This window comes from Electrophorus electricus, chromosome 7, assembly GCF_041902795.1.
Source record: "Electrophorus electricus isolate QZ-2024a chromosome 7, ASM4190279v1, whole genome shotgun sequence".
NCBI lineage: Eukaryota > Metazoa > Chordata > Actinopteri > Gymnotiformes > Gymnotidae > Electrophorus > Electrophorus electricus.
The window spans coordinates 27,113,733-27,141,695 of record NC_137503.1 but is presented as its reverse complement, the minus strand read 5'-3'; the positions used below and the strand labels follow the sequence as shown (position 1 = coordinate 27,141,695).

The following is a 27,963-nucleotide window of genomic DNA, read 5'->3' as shown; positions in this document are numbered from 1 at the left end:
ATTAAAAAAGTAGTTGAACACTAGTTGTAGTTACAAAGATTTGCCATTAGGGGGAGACAGCTATAAGCGCAGAAAACAAATTCTTTTGTTCCTGTTGCTCTTTCCTAATAACCTTTATTCACAATGGAATGCATAACAGAAATAATGCTTCAATATTGTTTCTATATTTCATGTATATTTCCTTTCTCCATAAAAAAAAAATTTAAAAAATCAAGCTGACCTGAAAAGGGATTGATCGTATTTTCCTTTATCCCCCTCTGATCTTTGTCTTAGTGAAGCCCATGCGCCGTTCTCTGAGTGAGGACAAGAGGCCTTGAGCCCTGCCTGCAGATAGCCACCCACGCAAGGGTGGGGGCTGCAGCCCAGACTCATGCACCACTGAACAGCCTGCCACATTAACACAATAAGATCTTTTGAGACAAAGAGGCTAAGCACAATTTTGCCATCTCTGCTGTGAAAAGAGGATTCCATTATGCAAGTGGAGCAAAAACCAGCACACCCTCTCTATATCTGGCCTAATAACCTGTTAGAAAATATCCAATACATACAAAGTCACATACACACACTTAATGTTCTTTATGATTACAAAATAGATTGTGACCGCAATGGTTAGCCAAGGATGAAGGCTGCAAAGTTTATTTTAAAATGTACTCTTAAGATGCTACTTACATTGACATTTATGGCATTTAGCAGACGTGCTTATCCAGAGCTACATTAAAATTCTAAAGTATTTTCCACAACCCTGGGCCATATTGTTTCTTTTTTAAAGGTATAATGTATTAAATCAACAAACATTTTAAGTGATTTACAAAAATCTAACCAGAGTAACCAAATACAAGCACTCCACTAATAAGTTCTTTCTTGGAATGTCTGCATTTTACTTTGTTATTTACACTTTTAGAGATTTGAACTTTGACTCCACTACAGTGTTCCAGTCTCTGTCATGAATAAATATTCAAGGTTATAAAATAATAAAATGTTCAAAACATTGCTTTCTCTAGCTAAGTTATATTTACTTATCCTGAGCACAGGTACTGACATCACAACTTCCAAAGCAATCAATATTCTAAAATATTCAGTACTCTAAAGAAATAAATACTTTAAATAAATAAACATGCAGTACTGAAAATCAATCAGAAGTCTTGGACGATTTTCATATCTTATGTAAACAGACTTCCTCGACCTCTGTTCTCCTATCATAATCCTGTTATTACAGGTAAGGTACTTAAGTTGTAATCAGAAGGTTGCTGGTTGAAGCCTCAACACTGCCAAGTTGCCACTTGGGCCCCTGAGCAAGGCCCTTAACCCTTGATTGCTCAAGTTGTACTCACTCATAATTGTAAGTCGCTTTGGATAAAAAGCGTCAGCTAAATTACAGCATCGTTAGCGAGCTACTCGCTATTTCGGTAGCCTACAGAACACGGCTTGCATTACATCATGCAAACAAATCATTGAAATAAATGTTTTGGAAAATATATGTCATGTAAGAGCTCAGAAAAAAATATTACGATGATAAAGACTAAGCACCAGTTTATAAGCACTAGAGGTTAACTTTTGGTGCTTAGTAAATAAAAAGGTAGTATATTAATTTTGGGAAAATACCTAAAATGCGATTTACACTATTTGGGAAACAATCTTATCCAGAGCGACTTACATTTTTTTTAATCGAACGCTACTAGTTTCCCCTGGGGATCCACCCCACGAACAACGGCAGCATCACGCTATCGCTGCTCTACCAGGAGAACTAACGCTACAGAATAACAAACGTGGCAAACAATGATTATGGAATTTTAGCTAGTAGGTGAAATGAGAAAAAAAAATTATATTGATTGTTTGATGCTGAAGGTTCAGACTGCCGATCAACCATTCGCCCTTTATAAATTGCTTTAAAATACAGTACTGCTCTAAAACGCAAGATAATAAACAAAAGCCCTGTGTTACGTATATTACATCTAGGCCTATATTACATCTCCCCATACAATTGACACCCATTTTTACGGAGAATGAACCGCGCTAGCCTGCCTATCTTACGTCGCCTTCCTACGTCATCTACACGACGAACCGCTGCGTGTGCTGATGCGCAGTCTTAGCGAATTCGCGATTTCGTGCAGGAATTCCGAGTCCACAGAAGCGCACATGGCTGAGCTTTCTCTGAAATGTCTGCAGTGCAGTAACCAGCATTTCAGCTAACGCACCTACCATAACGTGTAACGGTGGATGACGTCACAGCGGACGGTGGTACATATTTCATATCTCTGCTTTGGTTTCTGTCCAGATTTATGAGTTTAAAGAAGAAAATGCTGCTCTTATTTAAATAGCCCGGTTTATATTCTCTGCACTGGTCTATGGCAAGAAAAAAAGTGATTTATAATTTATAAGTCTGCTTTATAATTTAATCTATAACTGTCAAAATATTAATCTTTAATTAAACCGAAGATCGTAGGAATTCTTGTTATAGCTCATCATCTGCGATTCCCTTACGCGTTTCTTGATGCTCTATAGAACCGAAGGAATGACCCTGCTCAACTCAAGCCTGGCCGTGCTGCGGCCAAGATGACTGGAAGATGCGCCGGCGAGTGAGAGGGAGAGAGAAAGGGAAAGAGACAGAGAAGGAGGGGCGAGGGTTTGTGAGGACAGGGAGCCTCTGTTCTGCCCTGAGTGTTTTTTTTTCTGGCGCTGTTTCTCGTACACACCAGCTGACTGCTTGCGCATGTAAACACCATCCACATGCTGGAGCAGCCATCGAACACACAGCGCACCGAACCACACCCCATACTTGTCATTTATCCCTTAAACACAATACACAGCATGGCTTGCTCACGCTTGCAGTTACAAAGGAACTTCCGCGGCAAGGTTTTTCAGGCGTAGCTCTCCCTCGCTTTCGCCGCGAGAGGCGGTTCTCCTACATCGCATACTGGCGTGGCCTTTTCCAGACGGAGCTATTTTAGCGCGGCGACCGCATCCCACTGCTTCAAAGGATCACGGTGCCATATGAAAAATTCAGTCTGTAGACCGCAGCGAGAGCGCTTCGCCCGCTGAGATCTCAGCAAGCTATTTAACCTTAATTGACTATGGGTGTGATCGCCACCCCTGGGGGTGTGCACAATAACATACACTACAGTGAAAGAGCATATAGAACGACTTGAAAATGTAGTATAACAGAAGATAAAATAAAGCAAGGCAATCGGTAGCTTTCTTATGACAGCATCTTTTCGCTTCTTTGCACGCGTCTCAGTAGGCTAATTGATGCACTAGTCGTCTTGTTCAGACTTCATGAAAAGGATTATCGTGACACAAAGCGAAAATGGCAGCACAAACGTTCGTTTAAGCTTCCTTAACCTTAAAATCCAAGTAAAGGTGTGTTTCGAAAATGAGTAGGACTAAGTGAATCATTTATTTCCAAGGTCCTTATCAGAAAAAAAAAAATTAAATGCAGATCTAAAACAGAAAACGGTCTGAGCGGAAATTGCCACCGACTTACCCAGAATTCCTACCAAACGTGCGTCCTTCATTACGTGTTGTTCACTTAATATTTCTGTTCTGTAAAATCCCAGTTCTTTTAAAATTAATATTGAGCAAAATTATACAAGTCATTCAAAAGTGATTAAGAATGAACAATGTTGATTTTTACAGAAACCTGATTTTAAGTGTTATCGTTAAAATCACATGCCAAGTAATAATGTAAAACCTTTAATAAACAGAAAGATATAATCAACAGGTATTTTAATAAACAGGAATTTTGTGCATTTAAATAGATAAAAACAAGGAGGGGTTCCAGTTGCACAGATGATGTAATCCAGAAAATCAGAATTTTTATTGCCAGATTTGAGTTATAACAAAAATGGTAGCTTTATAATATTAATTTTATACTCATTTCACTTCACCAGAAGAAAATTGGGTGTTCACTGGGGAAACCAGATGTTTTAAACTAATGTTTCTAAATTCTATTTCAAAACTCCACAACCAAACTTTTACTTTTATACATTTTTAGCCTGCATTTTCTACTGCATTGCATATGCACCAAACCTTTCTTTGATTATGCAATAATTATATTATCATATAATAGCATATAAATTACAATATTATGCTATTTAGTGTATAGTTTCATAAACCCACTTAAAAACTATTGACTTATTAACAGTTCAGAGATCTTTGCTGATCATTTCACAGGGCCAGCCTGTGGCCCTTTGTCTTGTAGTGTAGAGCTCAGTTCTCCATTTTCGGGGGGTTATGGTCCATGTTCAGTGTGTGAGTTGGCAGTGTGCTGTAAAGTTCCCACTCTCCTGACAGTGTAGACTGCTGTACATGGGGCTGCTTGTTTCAGGCCTTAGGCACTGTGTGCAACTGTTTTGTTAATAATGTGCTGAATATGCATTAGCTCACTTCAGCAGAAAACTTATGCTGAGAGTCAAACTTCTCCCAACTTGACTTATAAATTACCACAGATGTTCTCAGCACCAGTATCGCCCATTTTATAAATGCTTTCCACTGGTATTTTGCAGTGTTCTGAGAAGGGACAATTTAGGCTATGTAACCCCCAAAACATGTTGCATCTGAGTGTTTAAATAAAGCCTGGCCTCTGTTTTTGGTTGACCTACATTTGAGCACCACACCTATCTTAACATAGGGCTTAGAGTTAGTGAAGGCATGCTGAAGTGGTAGTCCTCATTTCTCTCGCCCTTGCCCCACGTCCTGCCCAAGGAGCCTCTGCAGTTTTTCCTTCCGTGGCCCAAAACAGATGATACATCTGTCACTGAGCCCTCCACATAGGAAATGTGTTGGCTTACTTCCCACTCGCACTCTCTCCCCTCTCTTTCTCCCTCTCTCACTCACTCACACAGACAAACATACTCACAACATTCCCCCCATACCTCACCCCTACACACGGCTCCAAACAACATCCTCTTCAAATTCCACAATCTACAAACAATCACTCCTCAAAACCAATGATAATTTGTGTTTGATTACTTTCTGACACAGCCAACACATATCTAATGGGGGATTTTGAATTAGTGCAGAGGCTGGCTTGCTATAGACCTTCAGCTCACTTTGTAGGGCTCAATCAGATCAACAGAAAATGAACATCATGACCAAGTCTATAGACAAAAAACGCATCCTATGCACCACAAAAGCTTAGTGGCAGAGAAAATAAGACACTATAAGATAAACTTAAGTAAGAAAATGTTTGTCATATGCCAACAAAATAAAATCTTACTATTTGAGCTAATTTCAAATAATGATATCCATGAAAGAATATCCATTTAGTAAACCTATCTGCATACTATTTCTGGAGTGCAATGTCATATCAGATATATTTGGTCGAGGCGTAGTCAGTCAGAATGCTTTCATGATTTAATCTCTTTATGGTGGTGATAGAGTTGCACCTCTCTGCCTATTTACTTCCTCACAGCGCTGGTAGAAGCAGTGCAATGTCTGAGGTCTGTCTGACTATATGCTGTGGTTTCCAAGACAACGCCCACCCAATTAGCATTTAGTATGGTACTGTGTCATGGTAATGGATGGATTTCGAGTATGTAATTAAATTCTCTTCTAGGGTCCCCTGTTTAAATAGCTAAACTTCAAATAAACATGGCATGCCCATATGTTAGGAAAGCATGCCTATACAAGGTAAAAATGGAAATATGGGTCACTTGGGCACTGGAGCACTGTGATTTGGTCACATTGTAAACATTACCCACCATGTTTACATAGCATTGCTCAGTCTCAATGTTATTCCAGTCATGCAGAATCTGAGTTCATTTTATACGTAAAAAGAAATGAAATAGTTACAGATGTGTGGCAATCTTATATTGGTTGCCTACGGATAAACAAACATAGCTCTTTAATCTCAGATCTATTTATAGAATAGAATTTAATGAGTCTCATCAGTTATTTTATTACATTCATTATGTTATTCCTGATTGATTGAAAACTGAGTCAAAACATGGGTTGGGCAATGCTATCTGAAAAATACCAGAGAAGCAAAAGGAATGAGAACCATGGAGGCAGTGTAACAGCCATATCTGTTTTTTCTCTGTGTATACAGGGAACAGCTGTCAACTGAGGGGGGAGGAGATCAGAACTCCCCCTTCTCTTGACTGGAGGTTTTCTAGAGCCATGCTTGGCAGGTTTAAAGGTGTATATGTATGTGTATGTGGGTGGATGTATATCTGCCTGTGTATATATAACCTTTCAACTAAAGATCATTTTCTATATTTCATTTTACCCTTCCCCCATCCCCCAATGATTTTATAAGCCCATGTTTGTTTACAGAAGGTTCCCCCCATAATATGGACTAGGTGTTTGAATTTTCAGCTGACTCTATGCTATATATTAATAGAATAAGCAACTTTCAACATCTCAGAAACATCACAGAAGCATCATACTTCTCTTCAGCACTAACTCCAATTTGTTGCCCATGTTCCCATGACAACATGTGTTTGGGATCCCCTTGAAACAAAGGCTTATTCTCAGTTCTGTCTGATGTCACTATTGATTCATTTATGGATAAAGGATTATGAGTTTATAGGTTGTTTCAGGCTGGCGTGCACATTTCAACCATGTGCAACACTCAGTCTGGTATGCTTTCTTAGAATTTCTCATTTATTTATTCAAACATTTATGTATTATTCATTTTCCTTGTCTCTAAATACACCTTACTTTTCATATGAGAACTTAGTTTAGTAAAATTATGATTGTAACTGGTTTGTACAATAACAAAATGAAACCCCTTTCATAATAGGCACAATAAAACCGACAAAGTCAAATCAGGTTCCCCTGTTTTCTCTATATAAAGCTCTGAATTAGAGGGAGGGACGCTAAAAGCTCTTGTCTACAACCACTGCTATCTCCAATCTTTGACCGACAGATCGACAGACTCTCAGCCCCATTTATTATCACGTTATTAAATAATTTTCCCATAACCGCTAAAAACATTTCACTATAACGCCTGTAAGTGGCCTGTAGCCTTTTATGTTGTGGACATCGTACTACGAGTTTTCTAGTGTGTGTCCGGATGAACTGGGAGAGATACAAAGGGTTTTCAGGGTTAACACATCTACAACAAAGAGGTGCAGCCTTCTCTTAGGCTCCGCCCTAGGATTCTTTAAGAGAAAGCTGTTTACAACCTATGAGCTGGGGGTTTTTGAGTTCAGCACCCACACACCCACTCAACAAAGGCAAGTCCTCCCTTCCTACCCTTTTTTTCATACTGACTGGAAACCAAATGCGATTGTCAAAAAGGTGCAGATTCAAACTATTTCATTTAGCACACGTGTCCGTTTATTTTCTCTGAAATGAAATACATTGAGAATTGTTTTGATTAAAGACCGATTATTTTGATAGAGAAGTGTACGGTACCTTAGATTCCCCTTAAGCACGCTTTTCTAGTTTGTAGCCTAGATATAGACTTATTTTCTTTGTTATCTAAAATAGCATACATAAATGCCCAGCAAAAGTTCTGAAATATGTCTGAAACTCGCTAGCCTTACTGTAGTTTGAAACCAGTGTCAGCCTTGATTTGAGGCATTAAATGTGATTGTTTTTGTTTCCCTACTTTTGTTCTGTCCACGCAGGCGTAGTCTTCTCGTCTGCGCATGCCAGACTTTCCTGGCGTAGCAAGCCAGACGCGTGCGAGTATCTCACGATTCCGCCCGTGCGCCTCTCCGACCTTTCCCCCAGTTCTCTAGCTGCGAGTTCACCGGGTTTACTCTGACACCGTTGACTCCGCCGTTACGCCCTCCAACAGCCACGCACCCTCTTTCCACCAATCAGCTTTTGATCACGTACTGATCACGCGCTGCCTTAACTCCGATTGGCCTATTTTTGCTACACCTTTGTTTTTGATTGGTTACATGTTACCACCCGCCAGTCTGCTCTGAATTTTGTTTCTGGTTTTTTTTCCCCTTCCCCGTTCCTGATTCACTCAGCTGAGGTTGGACCTTGCTGTAAAAAAGTGGTTGCACTTATGTGTCCATGGTCTGCTGAACGGTTGAATTGCTACTGTGCTCTTGTTGTTATCTGTTGATTGTGTTGTTCATAGATGCTACGTATGCCGACTTCTGCACAAGACTCTGGCCAGGTAAGTTGATTTATTATTGACAAGGATTAACTGCTTGTTTGCCACTTTTCGTTATTTGCGTAAGGAGCCAGTAAAATAACAAGATGACGCATTCTGGTGTTACAAAGTTGCATGTTTCGTAATTAGGCTATTCGCAGCACATTTGTAGTTTTTTCCTATCAGAGTGGTCGCTGATGGGATGAAATATTAAATAAGTATTGTATTTTTAATTTGCAGCTGGCCATGTTTCAGTAATTGAAATACATTTTAAACTGAGCTTTTTTTAACGTGAATTTACTTTCACACATTAGAATGCATGCAGAGTTGTAGACAATAAAGCATTTGCCGCAATCAATGTTTGGTTGATGTCCATTGGAGAGGAGCTGCAGTGCTACTTATTTTTGCAGCAAATTCAGTGAGCTCAATGTTGTGTTCTTATTTTAAAGTAATGATGAATCAGTTGATTAGATAACGTAATATTGTAACCAGTTTGTACTTATACATCATATCCCGGGGAAGCGGCGTCTGTACCCTAATATCAATACGATTCCTATGCTAGTCTGTGTTCTCTAAAAACGGTTTTAGTTGGGTAGCTAGTTGACTCTTACTAAAGGCTTCCTTATAACAGTTGGAGGTGCAGCCTGTAGTACTTCCTCATCCTCATGTGGGTGGGTGCCCACCCTTGCACCAAGTTTTTTTTTTTTTTGCACGGTAAAAAAACACATGGCGGTTTGTTGAAGTGGACGTCACTCTTAAGTCTATTTTAGGCGATGGGTGGTTCCCAGTACTACAGTTCGTGTTACTGGAGGGCCTGGGGTATAGTCGTTATTTGCAGAGCAGCGCTGGGGCCCCCTCTCTCTACTTATGTATGGCAGTTGCTATATGCAGTTCAGCTTTCAGCAAATGCTTGACAAATAGTCAGGCCTTGTATTTCCTTCTCCACCTTATCACCTAAATCAACTCTGCCACAGGACTTTGATTCTCACTTGACACTGTAATAAATGTAATCCGAGGTACTAAGTAATAAGTAAGATAATTATGGTTTGGTTGCTGGTATGTATGTGATGTTACACAGTGATGCAAAGTAAAAGATGTTTTTCCGGAGTATATAGTGGCATGTCTGACCCCAATGAAACTGATCCAGTATCCTGATAATCCATGTGGATGGAATTACAAGTGAAAAGCAAAAATATTATATATCATTTAAACTTTTGTTTGTTGTCTTAACAATTAAACAAGTTAGGATGGAGACTCACATTTAAAAAATGTTTTTGGCTGTGATTATAGGTGCCTCTCAAAAGGCCTAACTAAAGCAATATCATCAACACCTAATGCATAATGTGTTCTTAAAAAACATGCTTTGCCTGTGTTACCTGCTACAGGTCCATCTTGTGGATATCTGTGAGGTGATGATGGAGAGAAACAGGCAGGAGAGCGTGAAGTCCTGCCCCTCTTCTCTGGAGTACCATGACCTCGAGGCAGCCGAGGCCCTGGTGTGCATGAGTTCCTGGGTCCAGGGGTCACACAAGCCCCGCCCACTGACGCCGACCTCAGATTCCTGTGACTCACTCAGTCTGCACCCTGAAACCCTGGAGTCCCCCAGAGACCTAGTGTCCCTGTCTTCACTAGTGAGTTTCAACGACTAAAAACTGCAAAAAAGTTATTTTTCGTTGTTTTGAGGATTATACTTTCATACCCAATAGTCAGTTTTATTTGTGATTATATTCTTTATTTACATGACACTGTGATTTGTGAAAATACTAAGGAACTGAAAGTAAAGCTATTAAAGAACTGCTCATTAAAAAAAGTGTTTGGTAATTTAAACTGAAAAAATTGCCTAGTTCTCATGCTAATTTGACTTTCTTTTCTACCCTACCAGTGCATGACCCCACCACACAGCCCTAGCTTTGCTGAGACATCAACCACCTCTTCTATACTCACAACCATGCCTGCTCTACCTGGCTTGGGCCTCAAACCAAGCTCCTTACCAAGCAATGGTGCAGTGACCCAGAGTGGCCTGCATGGTGGCAGTACCACACTCCTTCCAAGCTCTGTTCAACCTCCGCCAGTTGAATCCTCTGCACCCTGCAGAGCCATGGCTACCAGTGTCATACGGCACACTGCAGATACATCTGTAGACCATCACATTCCATCCCTTACCCCAGGACAGGAGAGACCCTGTCCCTCAGAGAGCCCTGACCAGCACCCTGAGCTCAGCAGTGCTTCCAAAGCCCAGCTTGCCATACTGACCGAAACACAGAAGCGGAGTAGTCCGCAAGCTACTGCGGAAGGAAAGGGCACTGCATCCTCCCCCTGCTCTGCAAGCCCCCCAACTCCTGTGTCCCAGGCCTCACAGTCTATTCCCCAGTCTCCCATTTCCAACCCTCCTGTCCTCTGCCAGGTGTTTCCTGTTAATGGGCAGACTGGAATCATCTCTGCATTCGTTCAGACTCATGTTCAGATGCAGGCCACTGGGCCAAAGCCCATCCTTCCTCAGTCATCATCCTTCTCACAGCCTCTTCTTATGGGCCCTCCTGTAGCTCAGGGTACTGTGATGTTTGTGGTCCCTCAGGCTCCAGTGTCTCAGGCACCCACATGTCAACAAAATGTTGTGACTGTTGGTAACACTAAGCTCCTGCCCCTGGCCCCTGCCCCAGTGTACATGCCCTCAGGTCAGAGTGGGGGCGCTGTACAGACTGACTTCTCCCGCAGGCGGAATTATGTCTGCAGCTTCCCAGGATGTAAGAAGACTTACTTCAAGAGTTCTCACCTAAAAGCCCATCTGAGGACCCATACAGGTTGGAATATATTCAGACAGAATACAAGATGCTGTAAAACCTTTCCAAAATAAATTAAGCCCTTCAGTTTTTTCTTTTTTAAATATCCACTCTCACTTTTAAAAATAAATGCTAACCTTTCACCCTTTGTTTGATAAAGTGTCTTGTTTAAATCATTGAGTACTGAAAATGCTGATTATGGATCTGTTTCTGTTGCTCAGGTGAGAAACCCTTCAGTTGCCACTGGGAAGGCTGTGACAAAAAATTTGCACGCTCTGATGAACTTTCCAGACACCGTCGCACTCACACAGGCGAAAAAAAGTTTGTGTGCCTTGTTTGTGATCGGCGATTCATGCGAAGCGACCACTTGACCAAGCATGCTCGCCGTCACATGACCACCAAGCGGTCCGCAGCGTGGCCCACGGAAACCCGCCAGCTAAACAAAATGGCGTCCTCCCAAACACCATCAACACAGTCTTCTCTGGCCCTGAGTGTGCTTGTACCTGCCTCTACCTAAGCATTCGTTCAGGCCACACAGTCACCTCAGGACAATATCCCACTGACCATTTTACAGGGGAAACAGAAAACCAAGGCTGCTTACATATCCATGTACAAAACAAACTGATCTTGCACTGGATTTTTTTCTACCATGTTTGTTTATAAGGAATTATTGTTTACTTTTATATGTTATGTCTCCCCAAATGTATGCACTCCCTTTGCCAAAGTCTTTGTGTCTGTTCATTTTACTTATATTATGCCATTGTATATTTGTACATAAACATAACTATCTATATGAATGTAACGTGTATTCAAATGTGCATTTATTGACAGTATATGAATAAATGTTAAGTTCCTGTAAAGTGAACAGTATTCTTACCTGTGATGCTACCTATTACATTGCTTTGCATATTATTTAATAATGAACCTTTGAAGATTCAAATAAAACATCATGTTTATGTAGTCCAAATGTTTCATTCCAGAAAATGTAACTGAATTTTATTTAAAAATTGTTTGATACTAGTCATTTATTCTCTCAAAGATAGTCAAGCCATGCCTCAAAAACAGACTCTGTACAATTTCACTGTATATTTTCACAAATAAATACATAATAATTACAATATAATAAGATTCAAGATAACCTTTTTCCATTCTCACAAGTGCTGCAATGATACATTGTTCTTTGCAATCTTACAGTCTTGCAGATTGCAAAGGTACAAATGGACGTAAAAGTGGTCTACAAAGAAAATAAACATTCGGACAACATATAGGCTATTCTGGATGTTCTGAGACGCTAGATAGAGCTCGAGTGGGGATAACAGGTACGCAGCAGACGATACACACGAACAGGCATCAACTACACTTCATTAGCCTATAAACTGAACACAGCATCGAGACGACTAAATTAGTCTAAACTGTATTTAAGCTCACAGTTTATTTACTGTTAATAGCCTATGTTAAAATAGGCACACAAAGCCTAAACAGAAGACCAAAACAATATTATGCAAATGAGCGCTGACGTTTGACGGCACTTATGCTGTATATAGCTACACAACACTGGGTCAGGGCGGTGTCCTCATAACACCCAGTAACAAACTTCATCCAATCACATCGCACCGAGGTGAAGCAGTTGGGAGGGGGCGCGACCAATCGCAGATGACAATGAGCTGTAGTGCACTGACTGACTGGTTAACACTAGACCCACCCATTCGCCTTACTATTCTGAAGTGGGTCGGGCTGTATAAACCAGCTGTATAAACTTCTTTACAAACATTGCGAGTATATCTCTTTGCGGTTATACGAAACGAAACGCTAAAAGAACAAACAAACAATTAGTTCCTTTAATTTCAAAAGTTGTCGACCGTAGGCATTTGCCATATGTATATTACATTTATAGACAGTAATTTTGATGTCTTCTTTGTCTGCAGCAGCATGCAACAGTGCTTGCAAGGGGAGAAACCCCTAATTCAGTAGACCGCTCATTTGCCCATTTTGTTCAAGAACGAGCAATTTTGCATCGGCAATTACACATTTACAGTGTCACCTGGAAATATCACTGACGCAGGGTGGTATGTCATTATTATTATTATTATTATTATTATTATTATTATTATTATTATTACTACTACTACTACTACTACAAGTGCAGTCAAGTCAAACCTTCATACAACCACACCCACATTTTTCTTGTGTCCCATTAAAATGTATATTGAGCTCATTTTAAATGCACCAATTACATTACTCCTATTTATTGAACTACAAGTTTATGTTATCACTGTCATCATCATTCTGCTATGAAGGAGTAATAGTCTTGCTGACTGCTTTTTGTGTGTTTGTCTAGGCTTCACAATTTACAAATGGTCTGAAATGTTAACCCAATAGCCATTACCAATAGTGTTATTGTAAGAAAATCCTTATAAAGAAACAGCAGATGGTAGAGCATTTGAATATATGTAAATCCATGTCCCAAGCATCATTCCTGGCTCCAGTCCAAACCACAAACCAAGCACAAGTCCAGGACCCAGAATCACATAAATATCAAAGTTTGTCATATTAACAATTTTAACTGAAGGTACCAATTTTGATTTTTCTAAATATCTTTTAAAAAAAATAGGGCTATTTCATTTACTGCCATTATGTATTTTTTTTCATAGGAGTGCCTACATAATGTAAGCACTACTATCGGTGTTGCACCTTTTGTAGATACCAGGAGTGGAGATGATGTTCACAGTTTTGATGATAATGTCATCCTGACCCCTTCATCGCTCTCTTTCTGTGAAGTTCCATCCAGGAAAGTGGACTTCTGTTGGCTCTGATTGTTGCATCTGTATATGATTGTCCTAAGCGTAATAGTAATTAGTTTTAAAAATAAGTAAGCAAAACAACAATTTTTAACCTACAATTTATTTATGATTTTTCACAGACTCATGTAGCAGTAGGCCGAGTGATAGATTCCCTGGACCAAACAACCTGCCAGAAATATCCTAATTATGACACCAAACTGAATAGTTACCTCCACTTTGAGGCATTGACTGATCATAGTTACACATATTCATGCTTGAATTGTGGCTACTACTCACAACTTGTAGTTAAGGACCTTTATAAAAATGGTGTATTTGATATGCCTAGTTAACCTTTTTTAAGGAGTAAATTGATTTTTTGTCATAGTGATTGAAATGAAAGACACACTTGCAGATTTTGATGGGAAAGTGGACATTGATGCTTTCTGGAAGTATTTGACCATAGAGATTCCAAGTAAAGGCTTTGTTAAAAGTAAGTAACATAAACTCCCTGAAAAGAAGAATAAAACATATTGTGTATATTCAGAGTGCTAATGTACATGCTTAATTTATTCTTTTGTTTTTAAGGTAACTACCATTATCCTTATGTAGTATCCCCATCCTACCATAAAATAGCACCCTGGAAAGGACCATGTACTAGGAATAGCAATATTGTGTATAATACTGAGTATGCAAAACTAAGACCTATGGTGAGCTCTAGTGCACAAAATGACCTTAGAGAAGACCATCTATTAAATGAAGTGTTGAACCTCAAGGTATCTATAATGGATTTTTTTAAAAGTATTTATTTATTAATTATTAACTATTTATTTCTTGGATCATGCATTGATTTTAAAATATTTTTGAAGTTGATTATGGAAATCCTTTTAGTATATGAATACAGTTGTATCAGGTTTGCTCTATAGGTGTTATTAGTTTGAATCACATTTTTGCATGTTTTTGTTAACACTCAAGAGTGTGCTACATTAAAAAATAGAAATTAACAGCATTCAAAACATATTGCTTTGCATTAAAAATGTACTTATACATATCCTGAGGTGATGAATCTTCATTATTCTATGCATTATATTCTCTTTAAAGCACTTTGTAAACTTTGTTTAAGAATGTGCAATACAAATAAATCATTATTATTGTTATTATTAACAACACAGGGACATGAAGTATTTGCTGCTGATTTTCTTGTTAATGCATTTTTTTGTTTGTTTGTTTTTTTTGGCACTGAAAGTTCTGATTTCTGGCTGGAATATTGTTTTAACATGACATGAAAGATCATATTATAAAGATTTATATTATAAGGATGTGAAAGATTACTGCAGCTAAACCACAGTGGAATCAGGTATTAATTGTGCCATTACGTTTTCCACATAAGTGCCAGTTGGTGTTTTATAAATTTAGTAATTATATATGAATTAAGTAATTGATTCACTCAAGTTTCCTTTTCTTAAACTTTGGTCCAAGATAAAAATGTAGTGTCAACAATTTGCATTGGAGAAAATCAAAGGCAAACACCTTTTTATGATATTGTACAGAATATAACTGCTATTTTAGATAAAATCTATATTTTTAATGTAATAACTTAATTGCTGTCAAAATTTATGTTACCAAAAAGTTGCCAAAAAAGACATTGTTCCTGTACCAACAAGGAAACTTGGGCAATTGATGCTGTGTGTGAGTTTTTACCTCTTATTCTGAAATAATTGCCATTTTAACACTTTCTCTCACAAACTGTATTACATTTTCTCAGAAGAATATCATATTTCAAACAGAAATCATTAGACAAGGCCAGGAAATTTTTATTTACATTAGGCAGCATCTTTCTTCTTACTGATAAACCTTATAGCAGTGGTTACCAATTGTTCTCCTAAAGATCTGCAAGTTCCAAACCAAATTAACACATTTAATTCAGTTGATCATTTAACTAAATCTGTTTATTATTTTTAGATTAGAACCTAACAGTTGCAGTATTCTAGCATTATAGTTCTGTATTTTAAAACAATCAGTTCAGTGTTATTAATGTTTATTTTGCAGAAGTGTTTGATGTGTAGCTTTGTTAATTAAAAATGTATACATTCTACAGAAAAATTGCACAAAGCATTAACAGTGAGTCATGGACTGAAAAAGCACTGATTCAGTAGAGGTATTAATTTGAGTTTCTTATGAACCAAATACGTCTCCATCTATATGCAGAATAAATGTATGAATAATGAATGAATAAATGTATGTTATACATACTTAAGGGTTGCCCAATACAGCGTGGAAGTAACAACTGTCAGGTGTTTTTGTTAATGGTAAGTATAACTTGCAATCCTTATGAGACAATTGAAAAAAGGGTACAATTGTTTTAACAAAAATTAGAATGTCAATTTGGTTATCCATTGATTTTACAGGTTACTTATTGAAGTCAGCAGAGCTTTATTTATGCATTGTTTTGATTTGATTTTTTTTTCCAATAGGAAGACATGCACACAATAACACAGTAGTGTTGCATTATTCTATTCAGTGACGTTTACTTAGAAAGATATAGATTTACTATAATGTTCATTTCTAATTACATCAATTTTGCACTTTTTATTCCTATGTATTTTCTTTTAAGTGTTGCAAGATAACCTGTAGTGATTGGATGTTCAGTAAAGACTTGGATGGTTCCTCCCTGTTACAAAAAAGCATGCAGTAATAAATGTTCAGATAGAGAAGGTATACTTTACATGCATTACATCTGAAATTCCTTTCGGGATCAATAAAGTGTTATGTCTTATTAATAATGACTATTATTTGTAAAGTATGCTTGAGTTTTGTAAAGTACGCTTGAGTTTTGTAAAGTACGCTTGAGTTTTTGTTATAAATTACATAAATGTGCAGTCTGCTCTGAATGTATGTTTATGCTTCTATAATATGAAGTGGTTAATTTCGACCTTTTTAATTTTAGCAATTTTTGTACAGTGTGTTGCTGGTACATCCATCATCCAGGTGTTTAACTTTTTAATTGATGTGTAAATTATTCATAATTCTGTATGAAACAATTTCGAATGCATTTCTTCATTGATGCCGACAGACATTTTTCACAGAATAGTACTGGAAGTTGTCCTTTTGGAAGGTGATGTGGTCTACTTGACTCTGTTCTTGGTGTGCTATCTTTTCAAAGACTTTGTGAGCCATCAGAAAATAAGTCTGACTGGTTGGACAGTAAGTTATGATGTCGGTGTGAAATACTTGCAGCCCCTTTGGTATTAATCAAAAGGCAAATAATTGGGTTAACACTGCTTTAATAATTTACTATCTAAGATGTTGCTCACAGATTTCATGGTAGTGTGAAGGAAAGGTTTTTTTTAAATAAAATAATTATTTATTACATATATGCACTGTGGCTTATTCTTCACTCTAAACTTAACTTTTTAAACAGTTTACATAGTATGTAACAATATAAACAATTAAAAATAAAGTCTTACATGTAAACTGGAGCAGGTTCTCAGATTTCCATCACCAAGCATCACCAAGTGTTGTAAACAACCTTTTCACATTCTTCCACTGCAACACTCTTCTAAGACTTTGCACCTGCCTACAGAAGCAAAGGAAAAGAGTTCTGAAAGGGTTGTATAGACTTGGAGGGCTGTTGTTTGATTGCTATTTTTTCTTGCGAGGGTGTTTCTGTATGTTTTTGTTGTTGATGTCTGTTTGTGTTTCTTTACTCTGTGTTCCTTTTTAAATGGTTGACTTTTCATTTTATTAACTAACTTACATTAGCTTTGGTTTTCATCTGTTCAGCTGCAACCAGTAGGCAACCTGAGGGTGAATCTGTCGAGTGTGTACCTTGAAGACAATGCTAGCTCTGACTTTAAACGCATCTATTTCACAAGATGTTAATTACTGTTCTTAATTATCTAGGTATGCTCCGTGGTTCCAGCATACATTACAGACTCGATCCACAGGTGGATGAATGATTAATATAATTTATTTGATTTTCCCAACACCTGTCATATTTCATTTTAGAATGCCTGTTTGTCGGGCACTAATGCAGCCTTAATAGCTTGAATCTCCACTGCAAAATAATTTTTGAGAGCAGTTAAAATGTCCTTCAAGTGCCCTTTGCTAAGTAGACAAATTTGACCCTTGTTTCTTTCGTTATATTCATGTAAAGTAACTAAATGACGTGTTACAAACCATGACAGTCTATTTCAAGCTCCAAACACACCTTACACGGAGGAGTAACCGTTTGTTGACCGCGGTCAAGCTATCCGCGCTTTATCGATTCACCCGCTTTCCCGCTTTCAATTTTAAATGCGCCTATATGCGCGATTTTACGGTATTTCGCTGCTCACGGCAATCTAACGATTCCTAAGCAAAGAGAAGCAGATTTGCGTATTTTTAAGAGCTTGGTGGAAGACACGCACTTTTACAATTAAAAGTACAAATGTAGTTTACTTGATTGAACTAGTTTACTTGCATCATTACATTAACACAATTGGTAATATATTTCAACATCTCAGTAGGCGTTGTGCAATACTTTTTGTACATGTTTCTCAGAGGTTTATTATAGAGCTTGACTGCCACCTAAAACATTTCCCTACTGAAATATTGCAAATGTGCAGGGCATGGGGTACTCCAGGGCTGAAAAATTCCACTTCCAATTCCAATTCCAATTCGAACTTACTAATGACTAAATGGATTTGAGTTGACTAAAGGTATGACACATCTGGGGACAATGCAATATAGCGTTTATATTAAAAACGCTTCTAAAATACGCTTCTCTTACCATCGCTGTCAGGACTAGCCGTCAGTACTGAGAAAAACAATATCCGTCACCAATACCGTAATAGTGAACATCAGGATGGAGAAAAAAAGGATGGAGAAGGAGCCAATAAGAATCAGGGGGCGTTCCTTGCCCGTGGATTTGTCCCATGGAAAGTAACGCCCAGCTCAAAAACAAACCCCGAGGCCGCCAGACAATAAACATCTGCGTTTCTGTTAGCTACATTCTCCCGCCAATAGAGGGCAGTAGCTTTGGCTCAGTCGTGGTGTCTTCTTCTCGGCTCTGCTGTAGTCGTCTCGCGATGGAAGTGCAGAAAAAAAAAATCTGAACGATTTAAGCAGAATGTCTGTGTTCAACTTAATAGCTAAGTAATGTTTATGTGACTACATATGGAAGTCATCAATTTTATTGTATTAAGTTTCTTGTAAACGTGGACACTAATGTTAGACACTGATTTAGCAAGCCAGGACTTTTTGATGTGTTTGGCAGTCGCTTAGGGACAGCTCCTTTTAACAGTAGCTACAAATACTTAATGCTCCCACCCTTAGATGTTATCACTTTTCTTGATAGTGGAAACACAATTTGGTTATAGATCCATATCTTGGCTAAGATAATTTAGTTAATGTTCTAGTTCGATAGCTGAGTGTTGTGTAGCCAACGTACATTAGCTATCACTGAGATAGCTAAAGATAGCTTGTCGCCAAAAATATTTACAGGAGTTGCCTACATACCTAAAATAATTAACCATGTGATTCACGAAACTGACAAACTGAGCTATATTTTATAGAAAGGATAGCATCTGGATATTGATAGATTTAGATGTAGATTTGTACAAAAATGTTAGATTTGGCGGGAGTTTGCTCACCACCAAATGCTTTGTTCCACGGTACGTAGGGAATTCAAGGAATAACGCAGATTTTCCCCACTTTTGAAGCAGGTCTCGGGAACTGCTAGCTATCTCTACTTAGTTGTTTTTCTGTTTCGTGTTAATGACAACCAGTTTGATGTTGTTCATCGGATTTCTTGTGTTTTAATGTTTACGTGAGCAGGAAATAGTTTGCCCTTATGTGAAGTGAAAACGTGTTAACATTGTTTGAAAATTAATTGATATTCTTTTCTTAATCGTTTCTTCTGCAGAACATTAAACGTATACAACTAGCTTGCTACGTTGTATAAAATGCCCAATCTGAAAGTTTAAATTTCCCGCAATTTGTTAGACGTTTTCGCTTGATTGGCTTGTTCCTTAAAAAAAAAAACATTAAATAGCCTTGCAGACGCTTGCTCTTATTGGTTGAGCCGGTGAGCGCCAAATTTGCAATATAAAAGGTGCAGCAGAAAGCGCGTCCGCATTTTGTTTCTTCGCTTCGCTCCTAAACGTTTACCTATGGTTTGTTTATAGCTAGCTAGCGCGTTTTATGTATTGTCGTTAAGGTCTTTATTCATATCTGCAAGTTTCGTAGTTTTATAACGGGAACGTTTTCTCTTACTAATATTTTTTTCTCTCAAAATATACAATGATGTCCACTCGTTCTCCACTCAAAGCCAAGAATGAAAACTTGGTTTCCACAAAAATGGGAACCATGTCGTTGATTGATAAAGAAAACACAGTAAGTTACCTAAATTATATTGTTGGATAGCCCTCTAGTTAGCTTTTTGGTAGTAACGTCTAAAAGATTATCATGTTAATGAATGAGCTTATTCTTTTAGTGACTGATCTAGCTAGTTGGGGGGAAATGGCTACAAAATGCTTTGTGTTGGTTAGTGTAAGATGTCGTTTTGATTTTTATTATTTATTTCCACAGCCACCTTCTTCGAACACGACGAGAATTTTGGGTTCCAGGACGGCGCGCAAAATTTTTGACTCCGAGGTAAGGCTTTCTAACCTGAAGCCCAAACCAACTTTAGGCTAATTTAACACTCTTTAGATGACTAGATATGGGTTTAATATTGTTTGATCGAGAACATCGAGATGAGCTTCTCAACCACTACCTCTGAAGTGACTAACGTGGCACTATTTGAGTAACACATTACCCAAGAATCCAGTAACCATTACTTGAATAGCTGAAGTTCTTTGGCGGTCGGAAGTTGGCTACCTAATCGCTAGCTAGTAAGATGGCTGAGCAGCTAACTGGTTAGCCTATTGTGTTTAAAATGTATGCGAACAAGGTGGTGCAATGTTATCAGCGACAAAATGAGTAACTGGCTAAACGAAGTCGTTAACTGTATAAGTCATTAAGGTATACGATTCTAACAGTTAATTTTCTAATTTAAATACTATAAAGCTTACAAGCAATTTAAGATCAATTAAGGTAATTCGGAGTTTTAGAATGATTTGTACTATACTGCTAACTCAGGATGTTGATGGATAAGATGTTAAGTTTAATACTTTTGTACTCGATTCTGAAAACTTTTTTTGTACTCTACATACTTGTACTCACCCTGAAAATTGCAAATGATTTTTTACGACTTAACCCCCATCTCTATATACTTTTTTTCTGGATAAAAGGAAAGACCAAAAACAGAGGAGCCTCTTCTAAAAGAAAATCCATGCCGCTTTGTCATCTTCCCCATTCAATACCATGATATTTGGCAGATGTACAAGAAGGCAGAGGCCTCTTTCTGGACAGCTGAAGAGGTGTGTGGCTTGTTGTGTCCAGTGTAAGCTATGCCAGTATTGTTGTGAATGTTCCTTCAAACAAGTGATGTGTATCCTGTCCCCAACCCTTGCAGGTTGACCTGTCCAAAGACCTTCAGCACTGGGATTCTCTGACAGATGATGAGAGACATTTCATTTCTCATGTGTTGGCATTCTTTGCTGCGAGTGATGGTATTGTCAATGAAAATTTGGTGAGTTTACAGGCCAATTTACATATTCATGGAAAATTAGGGTGTGTAATGTGGATTTAGAATGATTGACCTGAAATGGAATGTTTGACATGTATCAATTTATTCTTTAAATGCTTCATTGACTGAAGTTCAGAGCTGCAGTGCATTTTGATCCAAAGCCTGGTATATTATAGATGTGGTTAGTGTTGTAACACATGCCAATTAGAGTAACATTGTGCACTCTCTCCCCTTGGGTACAGTTCCACCTAATTTACTTTCAGTAGCCTATATTCTCTACCTGTAATCTTGACTTTACCCTGGTTACTCTTAAGATCTTTTTTGTTGAAAAGGGTATGGCGCTTGGAAGCACCAGTAACCTTGACTTCTCATTGCATTTTTCTAACACCAGGTGGAGCGCTTTACCCAGGAAGTCCAAGTAACGGAAGCGCGCTGTTTCTATGGTTTCCAAATTGCCATGGAGAACATTCATTCTGAGATGTACAGCCTTCTTATTAACACCTACATCAAAGATTCCAAAGAGAGGTATGTAATTTAACCCTGTCCAGATTGCAGATGGAAGGGCAGTGATGAGAGGCGCAGGGGTACGGACCTCAGCTGATGATGGGAGCTGAATGTTGGTGTTTTCAATCCAGATCAGCAGGCATGTGGTCAGCTGACTGGAGGGCACCAGCATGAAAGTCGCCTTTACTGAGCCCTTCCCGTCCCATATGAATGTCCAGTCAGTGTTTTTTTGGGGGGTGGTGTTGGTCTTTTAACATACCAGAAATAAAAAGATTTCAGGCAGTAAAAATGAGCTAGCAAGGTTTCATTCTCTCAAGTCCAAATTCAGACTTCTGAAGGCTTGTGATTCCCAACCCCTGCCTGTAGGGAGTATCTCTTCAATGCCATTGAGACTCTGCCTTGTGTGAAGAAGAAGGCTGACTGGGCCCTCAACTGGATTGGCAACAGAGAAGCTCAATATGGTATTTTACACATCCTGCCGATTTTCTACTTCAGTTTTGCTTGAACTGTAGGGGTAATGTAACCATTTGACCTCATGTAAATGTTTTTTTTTATTGTGTGCAGGTGAGAGAGTGGTGGCCTTTGCTGCTGTGGAGGGCATCTTTTTCTCTGGCTCTTTTGCTGCAATTTTCTGGCTAAAGAAAAGGGGCCTCATGCCTGGCCTTACCTTCTCCAACGAACTCATCAGTAGAGATGAGGTAGCCCTCTAGCTGTATTTAAGGCTGCCAATTTTGATTACTGAGGTTTGTGGTGACTGACTTGGTGTGGGGTTTTGTTTTTTGTTTTTTTTTGGCAGGGTCTTCACTGTGACTTTGCATGTTTAATGTTCAAGCACTTGGTGAATAAACCTCCTCAATCAACAGTCCAGAAAATCATTATGAATGCAGTTCAGATTGAACAGGTATTTACATCACTTGTACTCTTCAGTACAGCTTGTTGAGACTTGAACATCTGAGAAACTGACCTTTGTTACCCCTCTTTCCTTAGGAGTTCCTGACCAAGGCTTTGCCAGTTAAGCTGATTGGCATGAACTGTGACCTAATGAAGCAATACATTGAGTTTGTGGCTGATAGACTGATGTTGGAGTTGGGCTTCAGTAAGGTGAGAATTAATATATTAAGTCAAGGCACATGATGTATGACATTGATCCATGTTTACCAGAGAATGCATAAAGACTCCAGCATTAATTTGGTGTTGGTTTTGGTTGAACTGCAATTGGATACTCAACCAGCTAGTAGTTGAATTGCCCAAGTCCTATGAATCACTTGAAATAGAAATTCAGTTGAGGCACAGGGTTGTGCACCTTGACTGAGGATGGGTGCCAAACGTCTGATCTTAGACCAATATGGGATGTAGTTCGCTAATTGAGGAAGCCCGTCAGTCTGACAAACATGAATGGGTTTTGATTTTTGTCCAGTAATCCTGACCTACATGCATGTTTGGTTTTTTTTGTAGATATATAAAGTAGAAAACCCCTTTGACTTCATGGAGAACATTTCCTTGGAGGGGAAGACCAACTTTTTTGAGAAGCGGGTGGGCGAGTACCAGAGGATGGGAGTCATGTCTGGGTCCACAGACAACACTTTCAGGCTTGATGCTGACTTCTGAAGTGAATGGACACTAATTGTTTTAACATTTGGAGGTAACTACTGATCACCTCCATGCTTCATTCTGCAAATTGTTACTCTCAAAAGGACTGCTGGATGGGCACTGGGACATCTCTGTGTGTGTGTGTGTATATATATTGTAAATATATCAAACTTTCAATATACATTATGCCTTTTTAACTTGTCATTTTTTGTTCATATAATTTTCAGTAAGATTGCTCAACCAGTGCTGCATATTTATAATTTGTACAAACTTCATAATTCTTGCTTTGACTTTTTTGAACAGACTTGTCAGTTTTTCTGTTAATCCACTGAAGCTGTAAATAAGTGGAATTTGCTGAGTTGTGTGCAGTGAGGTTTGTTTGTTTTTTTTTGGGTTCCCTGCCTTGAGCAAACGAGTTGTTTACTGTCATTTTTTTTATATGAAGTCTTGTGTATGGTTTCTGAATTCTTCAATCTTGAGTTATTTGGGGGGGGGGGGGGGGGGGTGTTGAACCATAACTCAGTTTCAGGATACCAAAAAAGTCAAATAGCCTTTAACTCTTTGGCCCTTCATGGAAAAGAGACTATTGTCACTATAGATGTGGGCAAGAATACTGGTTCTGTAGGACCAGAGCACTGCTGTTTCTAACGTCTGTTTGACTAACTCCTCCATGACTGTGGGCTGCTTAAATTGTTGGGTGGTGGGAGGCAGCACTCGATCACCCTTATTGACTTGAAATGAATTTAGGGTAAATAAATGTCTTTTTAAAAAAAATAGGTCTTGTTTCTTATTATACATGTCAGAATGGATTGCAACCATGGAAACTTTCAAAGCACTTAATATATTTATAGCCCTTGTTATCTCAAGCACTGCTGGGCTGGGCAGCTAACCATTTCCTCTATGGGTTCCAAATACACTGCAATTAACATGCTCACCAAATTTAATACATATATTGGCCCTTTTATTGTTTGATTTTAAATCATGGTAATTTGATCCATGGAATGGGCTGTGCATATTGCAGTAAACATTTGGGTTGCATCAAAAAGCACACTTAAAATTAAAGGTTAAATGGTGCAAGCAGAAAGTGCATGAGTTATTGTAAGACTTGTCCCTTAATGCAGGAATAACCAGTGACCCATCCTGACTGAGCTGTGTTGGTGTGCCACTTTGTACCTTTGTGTAGTTGACTGATATGTGCGAAAGTTTGTATCCTGAAGGGTGTGTGTTGTGATGGCTATTGTTTAATATACTTGGTGACATTAATAGCAATCAAATCAGCCACAGAACCAGTTGTCATTTCCAAACAACTCAAAGTACAAATGCGCATCTGTATATGCTTGCAAATTTAAAAAGTGTTGGTACCACACAAAGCATGGTTTATAAAGAAGGCACAAATTAAGTTGCACCATAGAACTTTGCTCCAAAAAGTTCATTTCAAGATCAAGACATCAAAGTAACTGGTGGAGGCATCAGATTATTTGTGTACACCATGACTTCTATGTTGCAATGGCTTAATGTGCAAAGAAGGGGCTCATACCCCAAATCCTGGTTTAAAAAACATACACTTGAAATTATCAGAATAAGTACCTATCCTACTGGTGATGTGTTTTCTGGTCAGATGAAAAAAAACTTGTAACAGGCCATAACGGTGCTATGTATCTTGGTGAAAGGGTGAGGCTTTTAACACTAGAATGACTTAAGTGGTGAGTTGTCACCAGGCAAACTACTCACCTGCTGGCCTGACCCTGTGCTGTGAGGAGTTTAGTGTAATCTGTAATGAGAACAACACTCCCAGCTGTAAAGTATGGAGGATGGAAGGAGCATTATGTGGGGCTGAGAGGGTCTGGTGTGCTTCAGAAAATGGATGGCATGACCCTTCATGCACTAGAAAACTAGAAAAAAGGCAACACCTGAAGATATCAGGCAGTTCAAACTTGGTTGTATCTGGGTCTTCAGGCAGGATATCCTAACCATTTATCCAAAGTTATCCAAAGACCAAGTATTAGAGTGGCCTTAAGCCCATAGAAAAGTTTTGGAATGAACTGAAAAGCGTGTCTGAGCAAGGAGACCCACAAACCTGACTGGATTACATTAGTGCTGTCAGAATAACTGGGAAAAATTTCTAGCAAAGTACTATGAAGCTTCTGGAAGGCTACCTCAAGTGTTTGGTTCAAGTTAAAAGTCTGTATCAAATACTAATGAAGTGTATATATAATTGATCAATATAAAATGTGTGTGTGTATATATATATATAAAAAATATCTGATATAGCAAATAGAACTTGAAATAAATCTTTCTTGGCTATTCATTTCAAACTATAGGGAAGAAAGTACATAACCTAATGGCTTAACACTGGAAATAACATGAAATGAATGGTGGTCTGAAAAATATAAGTGCCTTTATATACTGCCTGCCCAAAAAAAAGGTCACATTCTAATATTTCCTTGGAATATTTAGCTTTGATTATGGCATGCGTTCGCTGTGACATCGTTTCCACAAGCTTCTGCAATGTTACAACATTTATTTCTGTCCAGAGTTGCATTAATTTTTCCACAAGATCTTGTATTGATGGGAGATTTGGATCACTGCAAAGTCTTCTCCAGTACATCCCAAAGATTCCCAATGGGGTTCAGTTCTGGACTCTGGTGGCCAGTCCATGTGTGAAAATAGTGTCTCATGCTCCCTGAACCACTCTTCCAGAATTTGAACCTGATGAATCCTGGCATTGTCATCTTGGAATATGCCCGTGGCATCAGGGAAGAAAAAAATCCGTTGATGGAATAACGTGGTTGTTCAGTATATTTGGGTAGTCAGCTGACCTCATTCTTTGGGCACATAACGTTGCTGAACCTAGACCTGACCCACTGCAGCAATCCCAGATCATAACGCTGCCCCCACAGGCTTGTATGGTAGGCACTATGCATGATGGGTGCATCACTTCAGCCGCCTCTCTTCTTACCCTGATGCGCCCATCACTCTGGAACAGGGTAAATATGGACTCATCAGACCACATGACCTTCTTCCATTGCTCCAGAGTCCAAGATTTATGCTCCCTAGCAAACTAAAGCCGTTTTTGCCGGTTAGCCTCACTGACAAGTGGTTTTCTTAAGGCTACACAGCTGTTTAGTCCCAATCCCTTGAGTTCCCTTTGCATTGTGCAAGTGGAAATGTTCTTACTTTCACTATTAAACATATCCCTGAGTTCTACTGTTGTTTTTCTATGATTTAATTTCACCCACACGTTAAAGTGATCGCTGATCACAATCATTCAAGATTTTTTCCTGACCATGTTCCTTGAACATGATTTTTCCTCACTGTCCTTCCAGTTTTTAATAATGCGTTGGACAGTTCTTAACCCAATTTTAATAGTTTCAGCAATCTCCTTAGAAGTTTTGACCCTTCTGAAACAGACCACAGGATGTGTCTTTCGACATGATTGTTTAACAAATAAGAAGCTGCACACTGCATCAGTTAGGGTTAAACAACTTGTTGCCAGTTGAAACATAATCATCCATGTAGTAATTATCCAATGGGAGGCTCTTACCTATTTTCTTAGTGAAATCCAGGTGGTGACCTTTTTTTTGGCCAGGCAGTGTGTGTGAGTGTCTGTCTGTGTGTGTCTGTGTGTCTGTCTGTCTGTCTATCTATCTAAATAAATGGATACTACAGCTTCTATAGTACTCAGTTTGAGTTGGTTTTGCTGATAGAAATGAAGGATTAACGTACATGTAAAAATTTGTCTTTACATTTTCTTTCACTATTTTGTATAAATACCCCACTCACTTGCTGCCCCAACTTAACAGGTTTGATCAACAAACCATTCCCTCTAACACCAGGTATGTTAAAAAGCCATTTGTGACTAACAACTGCCACATTACAGATTAGGGTCTGTTGGACCAGCTGCTGTTCTAAACAGGCAAATCCAAACCTCCCTCCATTCCCTTTTAAGGCTGTAGGACCCTGCAAAAGCACCATGGGTACCTGTTCTATCTGACCCCTGCTGTGGAACACTGAGTCTGTTTCAGGACAACAGCTTATTCATGCTATTAATAGTTTACAATCAGTGCCAGACCATCCTGTATGCAAACAATGCAAATGGTGTAGCCCTTCTCCAGAATGCTGATAATGATGTCATAAATTGTTTTTATTTAGCTAAGCTTGGTTTTGGTCTAATAAAGATGACTAATATTACTGACAGGGCCCCAAATTATGTTAGTCTTGTTTTATTCCTACTTTAATTCCTACTGAGCTATAACGTTATCTTTATTCACTCCAAGTGGCATCATCTGTCAGGTGCCATTATCTAGCTCCATAGAGCAGCCTCCAGACAGATTTTTGGTTATGGCCCTGGAATGGCTATGGTTAGCACTGTATAAACAAAGATCTTGTAAACAAAGCTACAAATTAATGTTCCTTATTAATAATGTTAACTATTTAGTAACGTAATTAAATATACACATAGGTATACAGAATATAACAACGGAACTAAATATACAATCATCATTTACTTTACTTTAATCCACAAATTAGAAATACCCTGTAGGTATATAGTTAGTGAAAATAGCCAGTTTGTTTCCATATACTGTTTGTTAGTTTCTCACCACAGGGCAGCTTCTGGATGATTATTTCTGAATGTAGTGACTC

General features: G+C 38.6%; 2 protein-coding genes, 2 long non-coding RNA genes and 1 other non-coding gene across 6 annotated transcripts; 3 read left to right on the top strand and 2 right to left on the bottom strand.

The window, feature by feature from the left end:
- Window position 1: 1 nt before the first annotated feature.
- On the bottom strand, window positions 2-7,038 carry LOC145658727 (uncharacterized). Its single transcript, XR_014124530.1, has 2 exons — window positions 2,200-7,038; window positions 2-387 (listed from the first exon to the last, which is right to left on the bottom strand). It is a non-coding gene; the product is annotated as an uncharacterized LOC145658727 (long non-coding RNA).
- Window positions 7,039-7,297: 259 nt separating this feature from the next.
- On the top strand, window positions 7,298-11,792 carry klf11a (Kruppel like factor 11a). Its single transcript, XM_026998901.3, has 4 exons — window positions 7,298-8,080; window positions 9,442-9,687; window positions 9,939-10,857; window positions 11,058-11,792. The coding sequence occupies exons 1-4, from the start codon at window positions 8,042-8,044 to the stop codon at window positions 11,351-11,353; spliced, it is 1,500 nt and encodes a 499-aa protein (XP_026854702.1). The 5' UTR covers window positions 7,298-8,041; the 3' UTR covers window positions 11,354-11,792.
- Window positions 11,793-11,941: 149 nt separating this feature from the next.
- LOC113570549 (uncharacterized) lies at window positions 11,942-18,585 on the bottom strand. The gene is made up of 3 exons (XR_003409901.3): window positions 18,385-18,585; window positions 17,081-17,190; window positions 11,942-13,673 (listed from the first exon to the last, which is right to left on the bottom strand). It is a non-coding gene; the product is annotated as an uncharacterized LOC113570549 (long non-coding RNA).
- A 71-nt stretch (window positions 18,586-18,656) lies between these two features.
- Window positions 18,657-24,110, top strand: rrm2 (ribonucleotide reductase M2 polypeptide). Of its 2 annotated transcripts, XM_026998977.3 has the most exons (11): window positions 18,657-18,749; window positions 19,924-19,988; window positions 20,184-20,249; window positions 20,888-21,016; window positions 21,112-21,228; window positions 21,617-21,750; window positions 22,096-22,190; window positions 22,294-22,427; window positions 22,526-22,630; window positions 22,717-22,830; window positions 23,185-24,110. In XM_026998977.3, the coding sequence occupies exons 2-11, from the start codon at window positions 19,953-19,955 to the stop codon at window positions 23,335-23,337; spliced, it is 1,083 nt and encodes a 360-aa protein (XP_026854778.3). In that variant the 5' UTR covers window positions 18,657-18,749; window positions 19,924-19,952; the 3' UTR covers window positions 23,338-24,110. The 2 variants fall into 2 exon arrangements, with proteins under 2 accessions (XP_026854778.3, XP_081573617.1); XM_081717491.1 differs by lacking the exon at window positions 18,657-18,749 and having other exon boundaries at window positions 18,756-19,988; window positions 23,185-24,109.
- LOC113570590 (small nucleolar RNA SNORD94) lies at window positions 21,786-21,924 on the top strand. The gene has a single exon (XR_003409909.1). It is a non-coding gene; the product is annotated as a small nucleolar RNA SNORD94 (small nucleolar RNA).
- Window positions 24,111-27,963: the final 3,853 nt, after the last annotated feature.